Source organism: Elephas maximus, chromosome 1, assembly GCF_024166365.1.
Source record: "Elephas maximus indicus isolate mEleMax1 chromosome 1, mEleMax1 primary haplotype, whole genome shotgun sequence".
NCBI lineage: Eukaryota > Metazoa > Chordata > Mammalia > Proboscidea > Elephantidae > Elephas > Elephas maximus.
The window spans coordinates 117,815,137-117,839,256 of NC_064819.1; the positions used below are offsets into that span (position 1 = coordinate 117,815,137).

At 42.6% G+C, this 24,120-nt stretch overlaps 1 protein-coding gene across 5 annotated transcripts in view; it reads left to right on the top strand.

Moving 5' to 3' along the window:
- The window catches only part of PAQR8 (progestin and adipoQ receptor family member 8), a 60,752-nt gene extending 43,223 nt beyond the window's left edge, over positions 1–17,529 (top strand). The window contains exons 2-4 of one of the 5 annotated variants that reach the window (XM_049894066.1): positions 3,709–3,865; positions 7,866–7,957; positions 12,300–17,529. In XM_049894066.1, coding sequence (XP_049750023.1) covers positions 7,952–7,957; positions 12,300–13,418 — 1,125 coding nt within the window. In that variant the 5' untranslated portion in view covers positions 3,709–3,865; positions 7,866–7,951 and the 3' untranslated portion in view covers positions 13,419–17,529. Of the gene's footprint in view, positions 1–3,708; positions 3,866–7,865; positions 7,958–8,714; positions 9,048–12,299 lie in introns of those variants that run through there. The other 4 variants (XM_049894091.1, XM_049894075.1, XM_049894059.1 and 1 more) reach the window with 4 other exon arrangements.
- Positions 17,530–24,120: the final 6,591 nt, after the last annotated feature.

The following is a 24,120-nucleotide window of genomic DNA, read 5'->3' on the forward strand; positions in this document are numbered from 1 at the left end:
TAATGAGTTTTTTACTCTAAATATTACTAGTACTTTAACATGCATGTTTTGCCTCTTAGAGTACTGTTCAAGTATTGCCCATTTTATTATTATTTATTGCCTTTTTTTCCTGAGAGGGGACAGACAGGAAATCATCTCCTCCTCACCCACCCTTTATTATGAGAAAAATGACTCTGAGTAATTGAATATCCTGGGTATGGCTGCACAGCTAATTGAGTAGAGCAGATATTAAAAGCCAGACTTCCTAACTCTTGATCCATTATTTTGTTTTTCTTTTAACCTTGCCTAGCAGAAGGAAATTGGTGCCATATGTCCAGACCTAAATTCCTGTTCATTCAGTAAATAATTATTGTTGTTGTTGTTAGGTGCCGTCGAGTCGGTTCCGACTCAGATCGACCCTATGCACAACAGAACAAAACACTGCCTGGTCCTGCATCATCCTTACAATCATTGTTATGCTTGAGCTCATTGTTGCAGCCACTGTGTCAGACCACCTCATTGAGGGTCTTCCTCTTTTCCTCTGACCGTGTACTTTGCCAAGCATGATGTCCTTCTCCAGGGAGTGATCCCTCCTGACAACATGTCTAAAGTATGTAATACGCAGTCTCGCCATGCTTGCTTCCAAGCAGCATTCTGGTTGTATCTCTTCCAAGATTTGTTAGTTTTGGCAGTCCATGGTATATTCAATATTCTACTAAGCCAGGAATGACAACTTGAAGAGGAATGGCATTGCATTCATCATCATCAAAAAGAACATTTCAAGATCTATCCTGAAGTACAACGCTGTCAGTGATAGGAAAATATGCCTACGCCTATGAGGAAGACCAGTTCATACAACTCTTATTCAAATTTAAGCACCAACCACTAAGGCCAAAGATGAAGAAATAGAAGATTTTTATCAGCTGCTGCAGCCTGAAATTGATCAAACTTGCAGTCAGGATGCATTGATAATTACTGGTGATTGGAGTGTGAAAGTTGGAAATATAGAAGGATCTGTAGTTGGAAAATACAGCCTTGGTGACAGAAACAATGCCAGAGATCGAATGATAGAATTTTGCAAGACCAATGACTTCTTCATTGCAAATACCTTCTTTCACCAACATAAACGGTGACTGTACACATGGACCTTGCCAGATGGAACACACAGGAATCAAATTGACTACATCTGTGGAAAGAGACGATGGAAAAGCTCAATATCATTAGTCAGAACAAGGCCAGGGGCCAACTGTGGAACAGACCGTCAATTGCTCATATGCAAGTTCAAGCTGAAACTGAAGAAAATCAGAGCAAGTCCACGAGAGCCAAAATATGACCTTGAGTATATCCCACCTGAATTTAGAGACCATCTGAAGAATTGATTTGATCCAATGAACACTAGTGAGTGAAGACCAGATGAGTGGTGGAATGAAATCAAGGACATTATACATGAAGAAAACAAGAAGTCATTGAAAAGAGAGAAAAGACCAAGATGGATGTCAGAGGAGACTCTGAAACTTGTTCACGAATGTTGAGCAGCTAAAGCAAAAGGAAGAAATGATGAAGTAAAAGAACTGAACAGAGATTTCAAAAGGCAGCTCGAGAAGACAAAGTAAAGTGTTATAATGACATGTGCAAAGAGCTGGAGCTAGAAAACCAAAAGGGAAGAACATGCTTGGCGTTTCTCAAGCTGAAAGAACTAAAGAAAATAATTACTAGGTGTCTCCTATATATGCCAGATACCATGTTAAAAAAACCTAGTGCTGTCGAGTCGATTCTGACTCATAGTGACCCTATAGGACAGAGTAGAACTGCTCCATAGAGTTTCCAAGGAGCACCTGGCGGATTCGAACTGCCGACCCTTTGGTTGGCAGCCGTAGCACTTAACCACTACACCACGAGGGTTTCCAGATACCATGTTAGACATGGGGATTTCCACATCCACACAGTTCCTGCACTTAAAAGAACTGGTGGCCAGTGGGGAAATAACTGAGTAAACCACTGATCGTGGCCCCAGAAGAGAAGTGTCCTGAAGGAGGCAAGCCCAGGTAGATGGGTGCGAGGAAGAGCCCTAACCCAGTGTGGGGGTCAGGAAAGGCTTTCTGGTGGAGCTGGTTTCTGGGCAGAGTCTTGAAGATGAGCTGGAGTTGGTTGGGCTAGAGTGTACCAAGGTTGAGCAGGAGAGTGGGGAGGAGGAAGGAAGGGCTTTTCAGGAAAAGGGATCATCTTATGCAGCAGCACTGTGTGTGGGTAGCACTTTTGAGGAACTCCCAGTGCTTGCCCTGGGGGCGTGGGTCCTGGGAGAAGAGGTGGGAATGATAACCTGAGGTCTACAGAAGGGCCTTGTTTGCATGCTAAGAATTGAGATGGGAGTGGTGATCAGATTTCCATTTTTAAATTATCCCCCTGAAGTGGTTTGAGGAATAAAATGAGCATTTGGGAATGTGAGACTACTGTTGTCATCAACGTAAGTTAAATTTGAAGGCTGGAATGAAGGGAGATAGAAAGGACAAATGGATTCAAGAAATGTTGAGATCAAAATCAGCAGGCTATGGTGACTGATTACATGCAGGCTGGGCAGAAGGAGATGTTTGAAGATGTTGAGTTTGAAGTCCTAGGGGAACATTCAGGTGAACAAATCGAGGGCTTCAGGGGCACTACAGGAGATGGGGAGAGGAAAGGCTTCCTGGTGGCATCTAGGCCAGGAAAGACTTGGCAGGAGACATTATTTTGGATCATCTGATATAGATGCTCACTAAAGCCAAGGGCATGGGAGAAGCACATGTGCAAGAAGTACCGTGTACCTGGAAAAGGCGGAAAGGATGGCAGAACCAGCAGTACCACAGTTGACAGGGCTGGTGGAAGACGACCAAGGAGGGGTCAGAGAGGATATTATGACTTAAGCCAAGAGAAGGGGTATTGGTCAGCAGCGTTGAATCCCACAAAGCACTTAGGTAAGATAAAGATTGAAACAGGGTAAAAACTTCAGGGAAGAAGACTCCCACCTTCCTTCTACGTTAGATCTACAGTCCCTTGTCTAATGCCCTTCACCTGCTCCCCTAGCTTCCTCATTACTCCCCATCACCCCTCTGCTCCTAGACCCATGAAGAAGCCACACCTTTCCTCATATTTTGCCCCTTTCCTAGAACTCCCCAGCCCTCACCGCTTCACTTGTGTAGGTCCTCTCCAGCCTTTCAGAAGCTGAAACAAGTTTCATTTTCCCCACTCCTAATACCCTCTCCTGTGTAGAGATCTGTTTGTGTATCACTGTACTTAAAACTTGGTTATGTACAGTCTGGAGGAGCTGCTTGTTGACTCATGAAGTCTGCCTTGTCTTGTGAGCTGCTTGAGTTAAGGGGTCTTATTTTATTCTTCTTCTGTGGCCTTTGTAGCCTGGAACAGTGTTGAGCAGATAATCCTTGCTTTGAAAAAACTTTGTGGTTGATAATTATTAAGACCTAAGCTGATGCAGTTCATGAGGATTCTTAAGAAAGATTTAAATTTCAGTTGTCCTTGCAAAGGAGTTGGACAGCTTCAGAATATGTGTACCCTGTGCAAAGGTGGTCAGTCTAAGGTAGCATCTTGGTCAGCTGATGGCCATATCTGCTCAGGTAGTAGTACATGGAGTCAGAGGCCAGAATGACCCTTACTCAGAGCGGCCATCAAGGAAGGATGGGAGGTATGTGCCTCTACCAACACTGAGATGCCAACATGTGGTTTTCTCCAAAACAGGCTCGGACTTTACAGCTGAGTGAAGCTTGTTTCTAAAAGCACTGCCCATGCTAGCTTGGCAAAAGTGAGACCTGCCTGCAGGGGTGGACAGCAGCTTCTGAAGTTGATGATAAAAACAATTTCTCACTAACATCACTGTGGCTGTGCTGTGGCTGTGGTGAGTCAAGTGAGGGGTGGGTGCTTAGGAAAGGGCAAAGAAATAACCCTCTCTCTCCTTCTAACCACAGGGTTAGAATTTTTCATGACCCTGGACTTCCAAAGGAAAATTTAAGTCCTTTTCACCCACAGATAGAAGACTTAGATCTTAGTAACACCCTCATTGCTGAGGGAGATAAGGAACCATACGCTGAGTTCTAGGCCATGGTGGTTTCCCTAGACTAGCAGGTCCCTCTGTGGGTGTTGGAGAAAGAGACCCTGACACTGGTACGGCTGCATTTCAAAAATCCCTGAAAGCGGAGATATCGGCACCATCTTCACGATCGTTGGTACATTTGAGTCCATTGTTGCAGCTATTGTGTAGTGCCTTCTAACATAGGGGGCTCTTCTTCCAGCACTATGTCAAACAGTATTATGATCCATAAGGTTTTCATTGGCTAATTTTCATAAGTAGATCACAAAGCCTTTCTTCCTGGTCTGGCTTAGTCTGGAAGCTCTACTGAAACCTGTTCACCATGGGCGACCATGCTGATATTTGAAATACCAGTGACATAGCTTCTAGCATCATAGCAACATGATGGTCATCACAGTACGACAAACCAACGGGTGGTAGATCTAAAGAAGTAGTGCACTTTAATTCCCCAGAGCATCAACAAGCCCAGCTCCCCCAGATTATATCCACTGCTCAGCTCACAGCAACAGGGCAATCTGAAAATTCATCCCTTTTCCTAGGCTCAGCTCTGGGGGCCAGTGTGCCCCCTACTGCATCCTGGCAGAAGGAAGTGAATGTTCAAGAAAGGGCGCGTTCCTCGCCTGCTTCCACTTCATCAGTCCCCTCCCCTGCTTATCACCAACTGCCACCAGAGATCAGTTGGAGGCACCTCCATCCAGAGCTTTACTCCCAGCACTGTGGCCCCTCTGCTGGCCAAGAGCGGAAGACCAGCTTAGCTTTTCCTTTCTTCCCCTTTTTGTTTGCTTGTTTACTTTAGATTAGGGTATACTGATGACCATTCCCTTTCTCACTCTCTCCCATTCTCCCTCTTTCCATGTTTCTCTTTCTGGTTGACTCCGTAATCCTTAAAAAGTCATAGCCTGTTCCTGAGAGGAGACCACTGGGTCGGTGAGGGCTAAACAGATGACTCATTACAGGCTTAAGGGAGCTGCAGTAGAAATAGGTACAAAGTATGGTTGTTGTTGTTGTTGTTGTTAGGTGCCGTCTAGTCGGTTCCGACTCATAGCGACGCTATGCACAACAGAACGAAACACTGCCCGGTCCTGAGCCATCCTTACAATCGTTGTTATGCTTGAGCTCATTGTTGCAGCCACTGTGTCAATCCACCTCACTGAGGGTCTTCTTCTTTTCCGCTACCCTGTACTGTGCCAAGCATGATGTCCTTCTCCAGGGACTGATCCCTCCTGACAACATGTCCAAAGTATGTAAGACGTAGTCTTGCCATCCTTGCTTCTAAGGAGTATTCTGGTTGTACTTCTTCTAAGACAGATTTGTTCATTCTTCTGGCAGTCCATAGTATATTCAATATTCTTCGCCAACACCACAATTCAAAGGCATCATTTCTTCTTCGGTCTTCCTTATTCATTGTCCAGCTTTCACATGCATATGATGTGATTGAAAATACCATGGCTTGGGTCAGGCGCACCTTAGTCTTCAAGGTGGCATCTTTGCTCTTCAACACTTCAAAGAGGTCCTTTACAGCAGATTTACGCAATGCAATGCATCTTTTGATTTCTTAACTGCTGCTTCCATGGCTGTTGATTGTGGATCCAAGTAAAATGAAATCCTTGACAACTTCAGTCTTTTCTCCATTTATCATGATGTTGCTTCTTGGTCCAGTTGTGAGGATTTTTGTTTTCTTTATGTTCAGGTGCAGTCCATACTGAAGGCTGTGGTCTTTCATCTTAATTAGTAAGTGCTTCAAGTCCTCCTCACTTTCAGCAAGCAAGGTTGTGTCATCTGCATAACACAGGTTGTTAATGAGTCTTCCTCCAATCCTGATGCCCCGTTCTTCTTCATGTAGTCCAGCTTCTTGTATTATTTGCTCAGCATATAGATTGTATCGGTATGGTGAAAGAACACAACCCTGATGCACACCTTTCCTGACTTTAAACCAATCAGGATCCCCTTGTTCTGTCTGAACAACTGCCTCAATCTATGTACAGGTTCCTCATGAGCACAATTAAGTGTTCTGGAATTCCCATTCTTCGCAATGTTGTACATAATTTGTTATGATCCGTACAGTCGAATGCCTTTTCATAGTCAATAAAACACACGTAAAGGTCCTTCTGGTATTCTCTGCTTTCAGCCAGGATCCATCTGCCATCAGCAATGATATCCCTGGTTCCACGTCCTCTTCTGAAACCAGCCTGAATTTCTAGCAGTTCCCTGTCAATATACTGCTGTAGCCATTTTTGAATGATCTTCAGCAAAATTTTGCTTGCGTGTGATATTAATGATATTGTTCTATAATTTCTACATTCGGTTGGATCGCCTTTCTTGGGAATAGGCATAAATATGGATCTCTTCCAGTCAGTTGGCTAGGAAGCTGTCTTCCATATTTCTTGGCATAGACAAGTGAGCACCTCCAGCGCTGCATCTCTTTGTTGAAACATCTCAATTGATATTCCATCAATTCCTGGAGCCTTGTTTTTTGCCAGTGCCTTCAGAGCAGCTTGGACTTCTTCCTGCAGCACCATCAGTTCCTGATCATATGCCACCTCTTGAAATGGTTGAACATCGACTAATTCTTTTTAGTATAATGACTGTGTATTCCTTCCAACTTCCTTTGATGCTTCCTGCATCGTTTAATATTTTTCCCATAGAGTCCTTCACTATTGCAACTTGAGGCTTGAATTTTTTCTTCAGTTCTTTCAGCTTGAGAAACACCAAACATGTTCTTCCCTTTTGATTTTCCATCTCCAGCTCTTTGCACATGTCGTTATAATACTTTACTTTGTCTTCTCGAGACACCCTTTGAAATCTTCTGTTCAGTTCTTTTACTTCATCAATTCTTTCTTTTGCTTTAGCTGCTCGATGTTCAAGACCAAGTTTCAGAGTCTCCTCTGACATCCATCTGGGTCTTTTCTTTCTTTCCTGTCTTTTCAATGACCTCTTGCTTTCTTCATGTATGATGTCCTTGATGTCATTCCACAACTTGTTTGGTCTTCGGTCACTAGTGTTCAATGCAGCAACTCTATTCTTCAGATGGTCTCTAAATTCAGGTGGGATATACTCAAGGTCATATTTTGGCTCTCGTGGACTTGCTCTGATTTTCTTCAGTTTCAGCTTGAACTTGCATATGAGCAATTGATGGTCTGTTCCATAGTCGGCCCCGGCCTTGTTCTGACTGATGATATCGAGCTTTTCCATCATCTGTTTCCACAGATGTAGTCAATTTGATTCCTGTGTGTTCCATCTGGCGAGGTCCATGTGTACAGTCGCCGTTTATGTTGGTGAAAGAAGGTATTTGCAATGAAGAAGTCATTGGTCTTGCAAAATTCTATCATTCGATCTCTGGCATTGTTTCTGTCACCAAGGCCATATTTTCCAACTGCTGATCCTTCTTCTTTATTTACAAGTTTCACGTTCCAATTGCCAGTAATTATCAATGCATCTTGATTGCAGGTTCGATCAATTTCACACTGCAGCAGCTGATAAAAACCTTCTTCTTTTTTTTTATTTCTTCATCTTTGGCCCTAGTGGTTGGTGCATAAATTTGAATAATAGTCATATTAAAGGGTCTTCCTTGTAGGCGTATGGATATTATCCTATTACTGACAGCATTGTACTTCAGGATAGATCTTGAAACGTTCTTTTTGACAATGAATGCAACACCATTCCTGTTTAAGTTGTCGTTCCCAGCATAGTAGACTATATGATTGTCCAATTCAGAATGGCCAATACCAGTCCATTTCAGCTCACTAATGCCTAAGATGTCGATGTTTATGCGTTCCATTTCATTTTTGATGATTTCAAATTTTCCTAGATTGATACTTCGTACGTTCCAGGTCCCGATTATTAATGGATGTTTGCAGCTGTTTCTTCTCATTTTGAGTTGTGCCACATCAGCGAATGAAGGTACCGAAAGCTTTACTCCATCCATGTCATTAAGGTTCACTCTACTTGGAGGAGGCAGCTCTTCCCCAGTCATCTTTTGAGTTCCTTCCAAGCTGGGGGGCTCATCTTCCAGCACCATATCACACAGTGTTCTGCTGGTATTCATAAGGTTTTCACTGGCTGATGCTTTTCAGAAGTAGACTCTCGGGTCCTTCTTCCTAGTCTGTCTTAATCTGGAAGCTCAGCTGAAACCTGGACTCCACGGGTGACTCTGCTGGTATCTGAATACCGGTGGCATAGCTTCCAGCATCACAGCAGCATGCAAGCCCCCACAGTACGACAAACTGACAGACACATGGGGGACAAAGTATGGAGGGGGCAAAAGAACCTCCACTCACTACCACTCCCGCATCTCATGCCAGTTGTGGTCATAATAATGGAAAATGTTGTTTGCAGACAGAGCTAACAAGTACTTTGTTAAATACTTTACAAACATTACATCGTATATTCCTTACATTTATCTGGTGAGGCAGCTTTTCTTTACCAGCATTATTTTACAGATAACAAAACTCATGCTGGAATCACGTGGCTTGTAGATGGTGGGGCCTGGGATTCGAGTTCAGGTCTCTCTGACACCAACATCATACTGGGAACTACACTAGTAGGGCCTCCTCTGATGCTTCAGGCTTTCCAGGCCCCATGTCTTTTTTGTTGTTACTGTAAAAAAATATATATAATGGTAACATTTGCCAGTTCAACATTTGTTACAAGTACAATTCAGTGACACCAATTACATTAATCGTGTTGTGTAATAACCATCACTGGAACCTGTTGCCAGGTTTCCCATCACCATAAACAAATACTCAGAACTTCTTAAACAATGACTTCCCTTTCCCCCTCCCTCTACCCCTGGTAACCACTAGTAAATTTTGGTCTCTAGTGATTAAGCACTCAGCTGCAAACCAAAAAGTCGGTGGTTCGAACTGACCAGCCAGCCACTCTGGGGGAGAAAGATGTGACAGTCTGCTTCTGTAAAGATTACGGCCTTGGAAACCCTGTGGGTCAGTTCTACCGTATGTCAATTGGAATCCACTCAACGGCAATGAGTTTGGTTGGTTGGTTTTTTATACACTTGTCTAGGCTCCTTATTTTGACATAAGCTCTTTGATCTTGCTCTCTGCCTGGAAACCTCTTCCTTATCTTCATTTGGAATTTTTGATTTTTCCTTCGAGACTCAGTTCAAGGGTTACTCAGAGAAGCTTGACCCACCCTCCACCCCACCCCTTCTGTGTTGGTCATGTTTGCAGAGACCCTGTGAAGCAGTGCTTGCCTCTAGTTTTTACCCATTGCCGTCAAGTTGATTTTGACTCATAGCAGCTGTATGAGTAGAACTGCCCCATGGGTTTCCAGAGAGTGGCTGGTGGATTCGAACTGCTAACCTTTTAGTTTGCAGCCATAGCTCTTAACCATTGTACCCTGAGGCTCTAGTGGAGCACACATTGCACATTTTTATCAGGATCCCTTTACTTGACTGTCTCTCCCAGTAGCCCATGGCCCCTAAAGGCAGGAATCATATTTTATCAGTTTTCTTCCCCCTAGCAGCTAGCAGAGAGCCCAGCTCATAATAATAACAGCTGTACTTGACATTTGCTTAACACCTATCATGGGCTGAACAGTGTACTCAACACTTTATTTTTTAGATTCTCTCATTTAGCCATCACAGCATTCCATATGATATGTACAATTATTTTACATTTGAAGAAACTGAGGCTTAGAGAGTTAATTTTAAACTTGCCCAAGGTCACCCAGTAAGTGACAAAATCAAGGCTTGACTCCAGATCTCCCTGAACAATTTATTAATTTTCATACCCTGCATTTTTTACTTGATTAGATACTTTTTTTCGCTTTTAATATTGATTAAGGAATGTGAGTAAGAAGATTAAATATTCTTCCCTAAAATTAGTAGTGCCCTGAGCAGTGCTTGCTGTTCCTCTCCCAGTCGAAGGAGGCCATTGAGATAAATCAGGCTTTGAACTTTTCTGAGGAAAACAGCTTGGGAAATGTAAAGTATGAGAGGTAACTGTAGATGGGCTGAAAATCCATTTCTTTTCCCAATAACTTCACAAGAAAATTTACAGCTGTTTTAGGAAATATTTTATTAAATAGTCACTCTGCTCATCGAATTCCAAGTGAAAGTTAAGAATTTTTGAGGCTTGAGATTCTTAGAGTGCAGCTTTAGTTACTGAGGAGAAGCAAGTCCTGACTGACTTATTTTCCAGAACTTCATAAAAAAGACAAACATTTGTAATTACATTTTATAGTAAAACAGATTTAGGCCATGTGTTAATTTCATGTAACTCTTAAATCATCCCAAGAATATTCACTAAACATCAACTTTACCAACCCAATTGTCCTTTTCCAGCCTAATTAATAAATCATTTGCTTGTCTTTATTTTGAGGTTTCGTTGATTGCGTATCTCAGATTTTCAAATTACCGGTGAAGTTCCTGGGTAATATAGGATATGGGTGCTAAAGAAATATATTCTATCATTATTAATATCAATATGTATAATAATTACATGCACTTATTTAATATAGCATTTCATGTTATTAACTTTGGTTTAACAGTTATATTTAATAGCATCGCATTCCCTACTGTACAAACTGCCAAGTTGATTTTCGACTCATAGCAACGCCATGTGACAGAGTAGAACCGCCCCATAGGGTTTCCTAGGCTGTGATCTTTACAGGAGCAGATTGCCAGGTCTTTCTCCTGAGGAGTTACTGAGTGGGTTCAAACCATCAGTCTTTCGGTTAGCAGGGGAGCGCTTACCTGTTGCACCACCAGTGCTCCTATTTAATAAAAAAAAAAAAAATTTAATAGCATCTAGAAAACCCAAAAGCCTTTAAGGCCAGCTTTATTTATATCCTAGGTATCATGAAAAACAAGGTGGCTAACATTTCCATTTTGCAATTAGGAACACTGCTATTCTATGATACATTTTTAAAAATATTCACTACTGACCTCATCTGGCTGATTCCTCATCTAGAAATTCCAAGTTAAATGTTTTTGAGGTCTGAATTTCATTGAGTACAGATGTTGTTACCGAAGAGAGGCAAGTCCAAAACTACTTATTTTCCAGGGCAGAATAAAAAAAAAATAATAACAGCAACTATCTTTATAATTAGATTTTTTTTTTCTGTTAAATTTAGGCCAGGTGTTAATTTTACGTAACTGTTAAAGTATTTCCCAGAATATGCTTTGGTTTTTACCAACCTAATTGATGAATCATTTGATTGTCTTTATTTTGAGATTCAGTCTGTTGCTTATCTCAAATTTTCAAGTTACCAGTGAAATTAGTAGTTTCAGATTACCTAGATGCTAAAGAAATTTAGGCCTATTGTTACTAATATCAATATTTATAATTTTTATATTTTAATACAGTATTTATATTGTGTAATAATAGTATTAGAGCCAGTTTGATGATTACATTTTAACAACACCTAGAAAATCCTGGTGGCACAGTGGCTAAGAGCTTCGGCTGCTAAACAAAAGGTTGGCAGTTCAGATCCACCAGCTGCTCCTTGGAAATTGTATGGGGCAGTTCTACTCAGCCCTGTAGGGTTACTATGAGTCGGAATCAACTTGACCGCAACATGTTTGATTTTTACGGGTTTAGAAAAGTTTTAAGTCTTTAAAGGGAGTCCTAGGGTGGTACAAATGGTTAATAAGCTTGGCTGCCAAGCAAAAGGTTGGAGTTTTGAGTCCACCCAGAGACAGCTCAAAAGAAAAACCTAGTGATCTACTTCCAAAAAATCAGCCATTGAAAACCCTATAGAGCACAGTTCTGCTCTAACAGAGTTGACAACAACTGGCTTTAAAGGTAGACTTACTTATGGTCTAGACAGTATTAAAAACAGGGTGGGAGGCTAACGTTCCCATATTACAGTTTGTGTAACTTTGCTTCATACGGTAGTGGGTAGTAAAGATGGAATCAGAATGTTCTGTGCAGTAGGGAATTTTGGTCCAACTGGGGCAGCCATTAAGAGTCCCTCTGCTAATCAAAAAGTCAGTAGTTCAAATCCACCAGCTGCTCCTTGGAAACCCTGTGGGGCAGTTCTACCCTTTCCTATACGATCGCTATGAATCGGAATGGACTCCACGGCAATGGGTTTGGTTTTTGTTTGTTTTGATCACTCAACTGATGAAGAAGAGGAGGCACAGGGAAGCTATTAAAAGTTCCCCGTCTTCTTTACTATGCTAGAAAGCCGTGTTTCATTTAGAATACCTGTAGTTCCTTCCCCGACTTAGTTCAGTCCCTCTCTCACTGCATTTTTGTTGATTTTACTTTATTTTCCTTAGGCTGCATCCCTGCTCCGACCTGACCGTGTTGGGTTGACGGAGCCTGCCACAGCCATGACGACCGCCATCTTGGAGCGCCTGAGCACCCTGTCTGTCAGTGGCCAGCAGCTGCGCCGCTTGCCCAAGATCCTCGAGGATGGGCTTCCCAAGATGCCTTGCACCGTCCTAGAGACAGACGTGCCTCAGCTCTTCCGCGAGCCTTACATCCACGCCGGCTACCGCCCGACAGGCCACGAGTGGCGCTACTACTTCTTCAGTCTCTTTCAGAAACACAACGAAGTGGTCAACGTCTGGACCCACTTGCTGGCGGCTCTGGCTGTCCTCTTGCGATTCTGGGCCTTTGCAGAGGCCGAGGCCTTCCCATGGACCTCCCCCCACTCCCTGCCCCTGCTCCTTTATATCCTGTCTTCAATCACTTACCTCACATTTAGCCTTCTGGCCCACCTGCTGCAGTCCAAGTCGGAGCTCTCTCACTATACCTTCTACTTTGTGGACTACATTGGAGTGAGTGTTTACCAATATGGCAGTGCCTTGGCCCACTTCTTCTATAGCTCTGACCAAGCCTGGTATGAACGGTTCTGGCTTTTCTTCTTGCCAGCAGCTGCTTTCTGTGGCTGGTTGTCTTGTGCCGGCTGTTGCTACGCCAAGTATCGTTACCGGAGGCCTTACCCAGTCATGAGGAAGATCTGTCAAGTGGTACCGGCAGGGTTGGCCTTTGTCTTAGATATCAGCCCCGTGGCACACCGTGTGGCTCTCTGCCACCTGGCTGGCTGCCAGGAGCAGGCAGCCTGGTACCACACCCTCCAGATCGTCTTCTTCCTGGTCAGCGCATACTTCTTCTCCTGCCCTGTGCCTGAGAAGTATTTCCCCGGCTCCTGTGACATCGTGGGCCATGGGCATCAGATCTTCCATGCCTTTCTGTCCATCTGTACGCTCTCTCAGCTGGAGGCCATCCTCTTGGACTTCCAGGGGCGCCAGGAGATCTTCCTGCTGCGCCACAGTCCCCTGTCCATCTACATGGCTTGCCTCTCCTTCTTTTTCTTGACTGCCTGCAGCGCTGCCACTGCAGCCTTCCTGAGGCACAAAGTCAAGGCCAGACTGACGAAGAAAGATTCCTGAGGCTGGAGCAGTGTGTGGACGCGGCTTGTTGTGATTTGGAGAAAACTTGATGCGATGATAGGAGCTGATGTTTTTAAGAGTTGGTTTTTAAATGAATGATACTTATCTCCAAGGACATGCTAGGGCAGCAGTATTGGAAAGCCAAAGGATTCAAGAGTTTTGTTGTTGTCGATAATAATAGGAGTATTCTATTTCCCTTCTGGGCCATAGCCCTACAAAGGGCTGAGATTCATGGGACACCGAATTAAGAAGAACCATCATTATGCCTAAAAGCTTGGCAAAATTCTGACCATAGCCTCCAGGGGCAAGTCTAGAGCTGAAGTGATAATAGAATTGGACTGGGATGTAGGCAGCTGATCCACACCCTATTGGAATGGCCATCCTCCTGTGCTGACCTTGGTAGCTGAATTAATTGATCTGAGGGCCCTATTTCATTTGGATTTAAGATTGTCCATGGTAAAGAAGTCTGAATCTTCAAGATAATTCGGTGAAAACCTTAGACCTAGTGAATTACTCAGTTCATCTGATTTCTGGTCCCCCCTCTCGTCCACTGTTACACTGACCCTTTTCTCAAGATGACCACCTGTCTGGCTGATTTCTCTGAAGTGCTACCCACCTCCTATTCCCACCTGTACCTTGCATGGTACATAAAAGATTAAGAAGCAGTTAAAACTCTGGGAAATGCTTGGATCCATGTGGACATTCCAGAAGCTTGTTCTCATATAATACTAATGTAAACAGCACCAGGAAGCACAGTGCCAAGAGCCACCAGAAGGTCCAGCCAACAAGCTTAGATACTGTTTGGTGTCATGGGACCCTTCTGTTTTATACCTGTGGACTGTAGGATTACTTGAGTGCTATTAGGGCTGCCTGTAGTGTAAATCAGTTCTAAGGGCCACTCTAAAACCAGTTGTTGAGTTGATTCCCATTCATGACAAGAGTCCTGATTATTTCAAGAGGAACCCAAAGTCCAGTCTCCTAAATAGGTGATATCCCATGAAGGACCCACACAGTTTCCCCAAGCCAGGGCCAGATAGGCAGTCTGCCTCAACTTAGAGTTTATTGATTGTTGTTAGTTGCTGTTGAGTTGATTCCAACTCATGGGAACTCCATGTGTGCACAGTAGAACTGCTCCCTGAGATTTTCAAGGCTGTGATCTTTTGGAAGCATATTGCCGGGCCTGTCTTCCAAGGCATCTCTGGTTGGGTTCAAACCGCCAACCGTTCAGCTAGTTCTTGTCGTTGGGTGCCATCGAGTCAATTCTGACTCATAATGACCCTGTGTGACAGAGAACTGCCCCATAGGGTTTTCTAGGCTGTAATCTTTATGGAAGCAGACTGCCAGGTCTTTCTCCTGGGGAGCCGCTGGGTGGGTTCCAACCACCGACCTTTAGGCTTAATAGTTGAGTGTTTAACTGTGCCATCTAAGGACTCCCATCCTAGAGCAGAACCTCTAAAGTAATCAAGCCCCAGGACAGGTGAGCTTGTGTGCTCTTTGTGGGATGCCGCTGTGAAGGCCCCTCTGGGCCAGAATGTGTGAACTGGGGGCACCCTGTAGCTGGAACCCTCTGTCCAGCAGCTTCTGTGGGGTAGATGGTGTTTGGGCGTGATGTGTTCTGGCCGTGCAGCCCTCCGTGAGGACTGTACTTCTGCACTGATCCAGTAAAGGAGGCTATGGAAATAGAAGGGTTGTGGATGCCTTCTCCTCAGAGGCATATACCTCCTGAAAGGTCCCCATTTACTAAAAAGTGAAGTAGTGTAACTCTAGCTTGATGAACCTTCTCTATTACTAGGTTGCTTTGTTTTCTTCAAATCTTTGCTTTCTTCCTCTCTCTGATTCATATGTGGGTTTTGTGCCTTGTAAATGGAAATGTATGAACACTGAATAACATGGCCATGTGGAATTTTGTTTTTGGTTATTGGAGTATGAAAAAATAGCCCATTGTTTTCCAACTAGAGAATGAAGGAAACTCCAGAAAGCCAGAATTGCTTAGCAAATCAAAAGGCCCTTTCAACTTGTATTTTGGCCAAGTGGGGAATGGGAAAAAGATACTCAACTGAAGTCTTTCCTGTTAACTTTATATCAAGAAGGTGTGTATTTTGTCAGCTACATTGTTTTCCTAGATGAATTTCTCCGGTTCATCCTCAAATACCTGAACTTTTGTGCTACCCAGGTATCTTACACACAAGCTTCTGGTGTCTAGGCCAAATTCATGGCAAGTAAAGTGAGCAAAATGAACAAGGAAATGGGGGAGTTGTGCAAACATGTTGCAAGTAGACGGTCAATTTAAAATGGAATGTAGAAATTGTGAACATTTTTGTCATGGATTCAAAGATTATATTCTTTTAAAAGTTGGACGGGAGATACGAAGGAAGAGGGAAGGAGGGAGGTGTAAGTCAAGCTCTTGGATATAACTGTAGTGGCAATGGTGGACAGAGAGCTTTAGGCCAAATGCAGGTATTTTTTAAAGGAGAGAAGAGGAGGTAGAGCAGTAATCTTCAGATGTGGTCCATGGACCAGTGCCAGTCAGCATGTGGTTAACACTATGCAGAGAGATAAGTTCAGAAAGTGAGACTTAAGCTTTTAGATGTTGCCGTAAAAGTTTTATTTTAGTTTACCCAAATATTGGTCCCTCCAGGGACTAAGAATTAAAAGGTAACAAAAAACAGTTCTTCACCACAGATACTTGAGAAGCATTGAGTTAGGAAACTATGATATGCTCTCAAAACAGCAGTATCTCATTAAAAACCAGTCAGACCAGTAGCTGTTGAGTCGATTCTTGACTGATGGCACCCCCATGTGTGTCAGAGTAGAACTGTGCGCCATGGAGTCTGCAATGGCTGATTTTTTCAGAGGTAGATCTCCAAGCCTTTCTTCTGAGGCACCTCTGGGTGGGCTTGACCTTCCTACCTTTTGGTTAGCTATTTGCACCACCCAGGGACTCTAATATCTCATTAACCAAACCAATGAAATCAAACCCACTGCTGTTGATTGGGACTCTTATTGACCCTATAGGACAAAGTAGAGCTGCCCCATAGGGTTTCCAAGGCTGTAAATCTTAATGGAAGCACACTGCCACGTCTTTTTCCTGTGGGGCACCTGGTGGGTTCAAACCACTAACCTCTCGGTTAGCAGCCAAGTGCTTTAACCACTGCGATTCCATGGCTCCTAATATCTCATTTGAACGATATGACTGGTAGTTTTTTTTTTTAAGGGCATTTTAACTTTAACAGGTTGAAAGTCTTAGTTTTAAAAAACAAAGTTCTGCATTTCCTATGTTTATAGCTTTCTAATGAGATATACAAAGATAAAAACATAGGAAATGCAGATTGTTTCCAACTACTCATACTTCTTAGGGGTTAAATACCCCCAGTTTAAAACATTTTCATTAAAACAAATGTATCAGTAAGGAATAGATCCAGATTATTTAAAGGAATAATTGGTAAAGGAGATTGCCATTCTACTCCACTAGGCCCCCTTTTTTTTTTTTTTTTTAAGGACTAAGACTCCTGACCTGTTAAAATTAAAATGCCTTGAAAAAACTAAACTCTCAGTTATTTACATTTTCTTGTTGCGGGGGGAGAGTCTGATGCATTTGTATGCGGCCCCACCCAGTGTAGGGAGAGCAGAGAGCAGGACACAGCAAGCTGGGGACACATTGGCCTATTTCCCTTTTGCCTCGTGCTTTCTGACCTGTATTTGTTAACAAGCTATTGTTAATTCTCTTGAGATGTCAGGATTCATTTCTCGGTTCTGCTGAACGTACCTCACTTAATAACAATATTCTCAGGAGTCCTCTATTGGAAGCTTGAAATAATAGGAACTCACACCCTGGAAAGATAGTTCATTCCTGCCTTTGTTGCCCACGTGTTCAAAAATCGTACTTAATTTCAAGGCTTGCAAGAATTGGGTTCTGTGGTTGTTGTGTTGTAGTTTCAAATGCATCCTCTAGGTGGCACTCATGCACCACCATTGTCCCCAAGGCTTCTGTCTCCTAATTGTGTTGGTCCTAGCGTTTTGTTTGATTGCTTGACAAAGAAAATATGGAATTATTTACTGTTTATGTAAATCTACTTACACCAATGATCATTAAACGTATTTTGTATATGGACTGTTGTAGTGTCAACACTGAAGAAACAGCTCCCTTGACAAGGCACATCTTGAAGATTTTATCTGAGCAAATAATGCCATGAGGAGGAGGTCAGGACGCTTTATATCCACTTAGTAGTAGGAAAGCATGAAAGCTGGGGGGGGGGGGGCGTGCAGGGAATACGGTTTCCACACCATCTTCCATAGTAAACCCCTCAAATCCCAAAATCCCTACTTGTGAGTAGAATAACAAATTGCCTCCAAAAAGCTATGAAGAGAGTGGATTTTTATGAGGATTTCTATCAGTTTAATACTCCTAGTTTCACAGACACTGGTCTTAAAAATTTAAAAATTTTGAATTGATGGACTGACTACATTTCATGGAATTAAAATTACAAATTATACTACAACAGATACCATATCTATTGTGAAATGTGGCACCTATCAACCAAATGATTTTGTAGCCTTAACTAATCAATTTAAATAGCCATGAAAAAGGTGATTCTCTATGCTGTTCCAGGGTCAGATTATAGTATTATCAAGATAACAATAAGAAAATGGCATTTCTCTGGCTAAGGGTTTCCCTGGTAGAGTTGTAGGTGTCCCACCTGTCCAAACACTTTTTACCGCCATTAGGGGGCGTAGGAAGTTTTCAGATCCTTCTGTTGCTGTTCATTATTTAACCACTCTTCAGTTGTTGATTCAGCAAGTATTTGTTGAGCACCTATTGGTGGCAGGAAACCCTGGTGGCATAGTGGTTAAGAGCTATGGCTGCTAACCAAAATGTCAGCAGTTTGAATCCACCAGGTGCTCCTTGGAAACTCTATGGGCAATTCTACTCTGTCCTACAGGGTAACTATGAGTTGGAATCAACTGGACAGCAATGGGTTTGTTTTTTTTTTTGGTTTTGTTGGTGGCAAGCATCATGTTGGCTCTGGAGTTGCCATAGTGAGGAAAAACAGACACGGATCCTGCTGGCAGTTTGCAGTCCACTAAGCGAGGACCAGCATCTTGCCAGTTTGTGCCATGAGAGGGTTCCCCTTTCCACGTCTGGGTCACCACCATAGCCTGAGGGCGAGATGGCTTGTGAAGCCCATAGGAACGTGGGATCTGCTTTGGGCCAGAACTTTTCGGAAGAATTGAGCTCTCTCACCCTCTCCCTTCCAGAGGCTGGAAACTTCTGCCCCACAGCAAGGCAGCCTACTTTAAAACCACCTCAACTTCCTTGTTACTCCTGTTGCTTCTCCAGCCTCCTCCTTACTGCCCTCTAGTTGTTTTAATTCAGTTCTGGGCATTATTGGCACATCCAGACACAGAGAAGGGCCCTAAATTTCCACAAGCATTATAGACTTCCCAGGTACATAAAGCCTATTCTCCAGGGAATGGGACGCGAGGATCTGACCTGACTACAGGTTCTTGGTAAAAGTTCTGAAAACCACGTTACACTCTGGCTACCTTCTTTATTAATACACCACCTCATCCCTTGTGGAATTTTTATGGAAAAAACAATATAGAAGGAAAAATATTGCATTAAAAATTCATTTAAACATTAACTTTTGGAGCATAGCTATCTCAGGTTAAGGGCTATTTCTAATAGCAAGAGGTGTTAACTGTCTTCTAGCCCTCAGAAGGCTTTGATCAAATTGAAGGCTACAAAAGAACACTGTAGATTTTATTATGCATTAGACTTTCCAAAACATTTCCACATCCATTTGAGCATCTTAACAATTGTATGAGGTAAATAAGGCCAGAAAAATCTCCATTAAACTAGAAAACACACTAAGGAGGCAGAGTCGCTTGTCCAAAGTCACACAACAAGTTAGAATGGTTAAATTCACTTTTCGTTCAAATAAATTCATGGTGCACCTAATAAGAAACACCAAATATTTGCAGAGCCCTTTACAGTTTATGAAGCACTATTACACATTACATATACTTTAACATAATCTCGTTTTAATTTTTGATCATAAATATGAATACCCATGGTTGTGCCATTTCTTTTTGAGTTAAAGTGACTTCACTCCAAATGTTGTCTTTGTATTACTTGGACTTTTCAGAAGCCCAAAGTGTTCCACTGCCTGCAGGCCCTTAGTGGCTTAGATTATATAAAGTCAAATCCCATTCTTCACTTAATGGCCTTTTGAAAATACCTTAGAAGTATTGGATGAGCAACTCATCTAGTATGGATAATCTTGCCACATTCCAAGCCCTCCCTCTCATCTTTCACTGCGATTGTCAGTTCCTCAGTTTGCTCTCCCAGAAATTTTGACAAATGATATGAATGTAAACAGGATTTAAAAAAATGTTTTCCTGCCCTATAACGGTTATGCAGACTTAGTAGAAAGCCAAAAAAAAAAAAAAAAAAAGTCTCATGTGTTTCTCATTTTAAAGTGAGATATGTTTATTAAAATCGAAGTAAAAAGAAAAGATAAAAATAATTCCTAGGCTCATCACTAAGATAAAACCCCTTTTGGGGGTGGGGGGGGAAGGCTATGCCAACATCTTGTCAATGGAAAAAGGTAAATAAGTAGAGTCATATAAAGCTCTCTGACAAACCAGAAATTGGGAACTAGAAATTTTCAGCAACCTAATACTTTCGTTTTATAATGTACTAAATCAACAAAGTCTTTGGTTCAGTGTACAGGAATATCAAGACAGTTCAATTACGTTCCTTTCTAACATTATCTTATATAGGTAATTTGATGATACTGTGGCTCAGACACTGGTTCATGAAACACAGCCAATGATACATTATCTCTTCTGTTGAAAGAACTCTGTGAAATGCCTCTCCTGAATCAAGCCCTCAGAGAGTATTGCACTAGAAAGACCTTCAGTGGAGGCAAGGCCCAGCTGTTGAACTCGCAAGTATGTGGATTCCTTGACAGTCTTTCCACAAGCGATGAGCACCGCTGTATGCCAGGCTCTATTCTATGAAAAAATAAAAAAAAGAATTCTGTGAACAAAACACAAATCCCTGCTCTTATGGGGCATACATTCTGGATGGGGAGACAAACAACAAACCAAATAAATTATATAGAATATTAGAAAATGACAGTGCCAAGGAGAACGAGCCAGGGAGTGGGATAGGAAGGTGTGGTGTGTGTGTGTGTGCACGCGCGCCCTGTTTTAAATAGGGTAAAGGGAAGACCACTGAGAGAGGCGAGAGAGCCAGGCGGAGGGAAGGCACGTAAGGCCCTGAGTCTAGGTCATTCCTGGAATAGGGTAGAGGGAAGAGAGGATAAGGAGATGAGGACAGATGGTGTTGGGCCTTGTAAGGACTTTGGCTTTTACTGTTGACTTCCAGTGGGGGCATGATGGGGAAGAATTCTGTCCAAGGAGATTCAGAGTAGCTGGTTATATGGGTTAAATACTAAGTGCACGTTATCTTGCTTTAGAAAATGGAGCAAATTCGGTTTCCTTCAGATTACCTACACAAAGCCAGGATATTATAAGCCATTCCAACAGACTCCGCTTTCCTGTGGGCACACTCATGTTCATAGGAGTCTTCCCACAGCATTTTAAATGTGTCTGGATGGCTGACCTCCACTTCCCAGACAGGCTTGGAATTTTTCCTTGCCCTGACTCTAGTTTGTACTCTGTGGGTAATCCTCTGGGCAGAAATGGAATGAAACATGCAGAGCAGAGTGTATAAAGTGGAAATAATATTAACAATAATGCTTTACATGATCTAGTGCTTACTACTTCTCAGGCACTGAGCTGAGCTGTTATATTCTTTTATTTAACCTGTGAGGTGGGTACTATGATTGCCCCCGTTTTACAAATGAGGATACTGAGGCCTAGAGAGATTCATTTGCCCAAGTATACTTGGCTACTAAGTAATGGAAGTCCACAAAAACTCAGGCTGTTGGATCCAGGGTCCATTTTCCTAATCACCAAAATAAACTGAATGTAGAAGGTTCTTGGTCTAACTTCTTCATTGCCAGCTGTGCAAACTTGAAAACGTATTGAATTGAGAGGGAAAGGTAATGTTGATTTTCCTCCCAATAAAGGAAATAAACCTAAAGATGCAGTTCTTATTTCATTTCTAGACACTGCGGTCATTCAAAAGCTGTTATGATGTTACTGATGGTACCAGTGATGAGATTCTTAAATGTATTTTGTGTTAACACGAACCTAGTCACGTTATAAATGTTAGTCTCTAAGATCTTCCTTCATCACCTGAAAGGGCTTCAAGGACTCAGGCCACTTTAAGAACCACTGACTATCCTGGAATGATTTTCTCACACTTCTTTCAGGTGTGTAAAATGACTGTAATGATTCCTTCCTCAGCTTCAGGACCTATTAAACATATTTTATTCCCCATTAAAGTCAATTTGAGCACTATCCCAGACTAAAACAGTTTCTTTTTCTTAAAGGCAGTATGGCAACCTACAAAACATCTCCATTTAGTGTTTTTGTCTATTCAGTGTTTATGTTTTTCAAACAAGATCAAATTGTCTTGGAATCTGTGAAAAATTTACTGGGGGGTGGGGGTGCTTAGCACAGTGTGTGGCTCAGAGTTTGTGTTCAGTGAGTGCTAGTGGCAATCGGCATTATTATCATTTCTAGCACCTCTCGCTGAGCCAGGGTCCTGTGGACTCTACATAAATACACCCGTCCTTTCTGTGGATTCTGAGACATCTCTCACCAGGGTTGGGGCTCTCTCCACCCTTGAGATGGACTTCTCTCTATCCATAATAGATTCAGACGTGTTTTATGTTCCCAGGGAAATGATGGGGAAATTCTCCATGTGTTCTTGGTAGGAAATTCTTTGTTTTCTTCCCCATGCCCTCCTGGTCACAGATGATCACAGGCATCAGGGGAGACTTCCACCAGCACCCAGACCCATCCAGACAGGCAGGCAAACAGCTGCCTCCAAGTTTTCTCTGACTCGTGGTGACCCCGTGTGTCAGAATAGAACTGTGCTCCACAGAGTTTTCAATGGCTGATTTTTCCCAAGCAGATCACCAGGAATTTCTTCCAAGGCACCTCTGGGTGGACTTGAACCAGCAAACTTTCATTTAGCAGCAAGGATGTTAACCGTTTGCACCACCCAGGACTCCTAGACAGGCAGACAGCACCACCTCTATCCACTACATTCCTGTGTGCTCGGACTACAGAAGAAACCCTTGGGTCCTCTTCCCTCACTTTTGACTTCTTGATTCCCATTCCAGGGCCAGTCTCAGTTTTTGCCTCTGTGTTCAATTGGCACAGCCTGCTTTAACCAGTGGCTTTGCATTTCCCAGCCCAGCAAGCACAGGTAGAGAATGGAACGCAAAGACCCCCGTTCTCCCCCAGCCACCTCTATCCCATTAAAGGGTGAAATGGGATTTACAGGTCTCAAGTGTAAACTCAGCTGAGATTCTGATACGAAGCTTATCATATGTGTAAGTGAATACAATAGAACCTCTGTGGTAGGAGGTTAAGTACAGAGAAAAAATCCGGAACTGTGAGTTTCAGTGTCTTTAAATGTGTTTCCCCATCCAAGTCCACTCTGTTGAAGTAGTTCAACTGGGTTCCACTCTGAAAATGTCCCACCCTGGTCTTTGCTTCTGCTCCTTAGAGCTCAAAACCTACTCATCTACCTGCAAGCACCTTCACCCTTCGCTGCAGAGGCTTTAAATATACTGCTTGCTCTGACAGTCCAGTGGTGACCGAAAAACAGATGATGAACCAAAGGAGCTGGGGAAAGGCCTGTGGCCCTGTGGGAGTTTCCAGCCTTCCTGGCCTCTTCCATGGCACACAGGGGGCCCCTTGTGCTCTTTTGTAACCTCTACCTCAAAGAGAGCTTGGAGTCCCTCCTACCCTCCAAAAAGAACTGGTGTGTGTGCGGGGTGGGGGAGAGTGCTGGTTATGGTGTTTATATAGAGTTTGGGGAGTAAAGAGAGACTTAAGTCACACGCCAAGCCCTTCTAAATGTTGCGCAGGCTTTGAAATGCCCAACACTTTTCCTTCTCTTCCCTCTTCCCTCCCTCCTGCTTCTTTCCATCTTATTAATCATTTAATGATTTAATTAACTATCCATAGTTTTTCCTGTCCACAGTTAACTCTCCAAACTGTCCATTCAGAATGCTCCCCCAGACAATGATAATAGCAAACAGTCATGAGTGCTTACTTTGTGCCAGGCACTATTCTAAGAGCTTCCATCTATTAATTAACTCATTTGGTGCTCGCAACAACCCTGTGAATAGGGAATCATTATTATTATCCCATTTTACAGCTGAGGGAAGGTTAAGAGGCTTCCCTCAGGGTCACGGAGCCAGTAGGTGATAGAATCAGGATTTGTACCTATGCAGTCTGGCCCCAGAGTCTATCCTTTTTTTTTTTTTTTAATGGAAAATTTCCAACATATACAAAAGTAGACAGAATCATGTAATGAACTCCCATGTAATCACTTCAGAAATTATCAACCCAAAGGCAATCTAATTTCATCTATATCCATTTGCTCTTTCCATATTATTTTGAAACAAATACCAGACATTATATAATTTTCTCCATAATACATGTTTTGGTATATATCTTTAAAAGATGAAGACTATTTTTAAGCAAAAACACAATACCATTATCATGCCTAAAAAATTTAAGGATAACTCTTTAATATCATCAAATATCT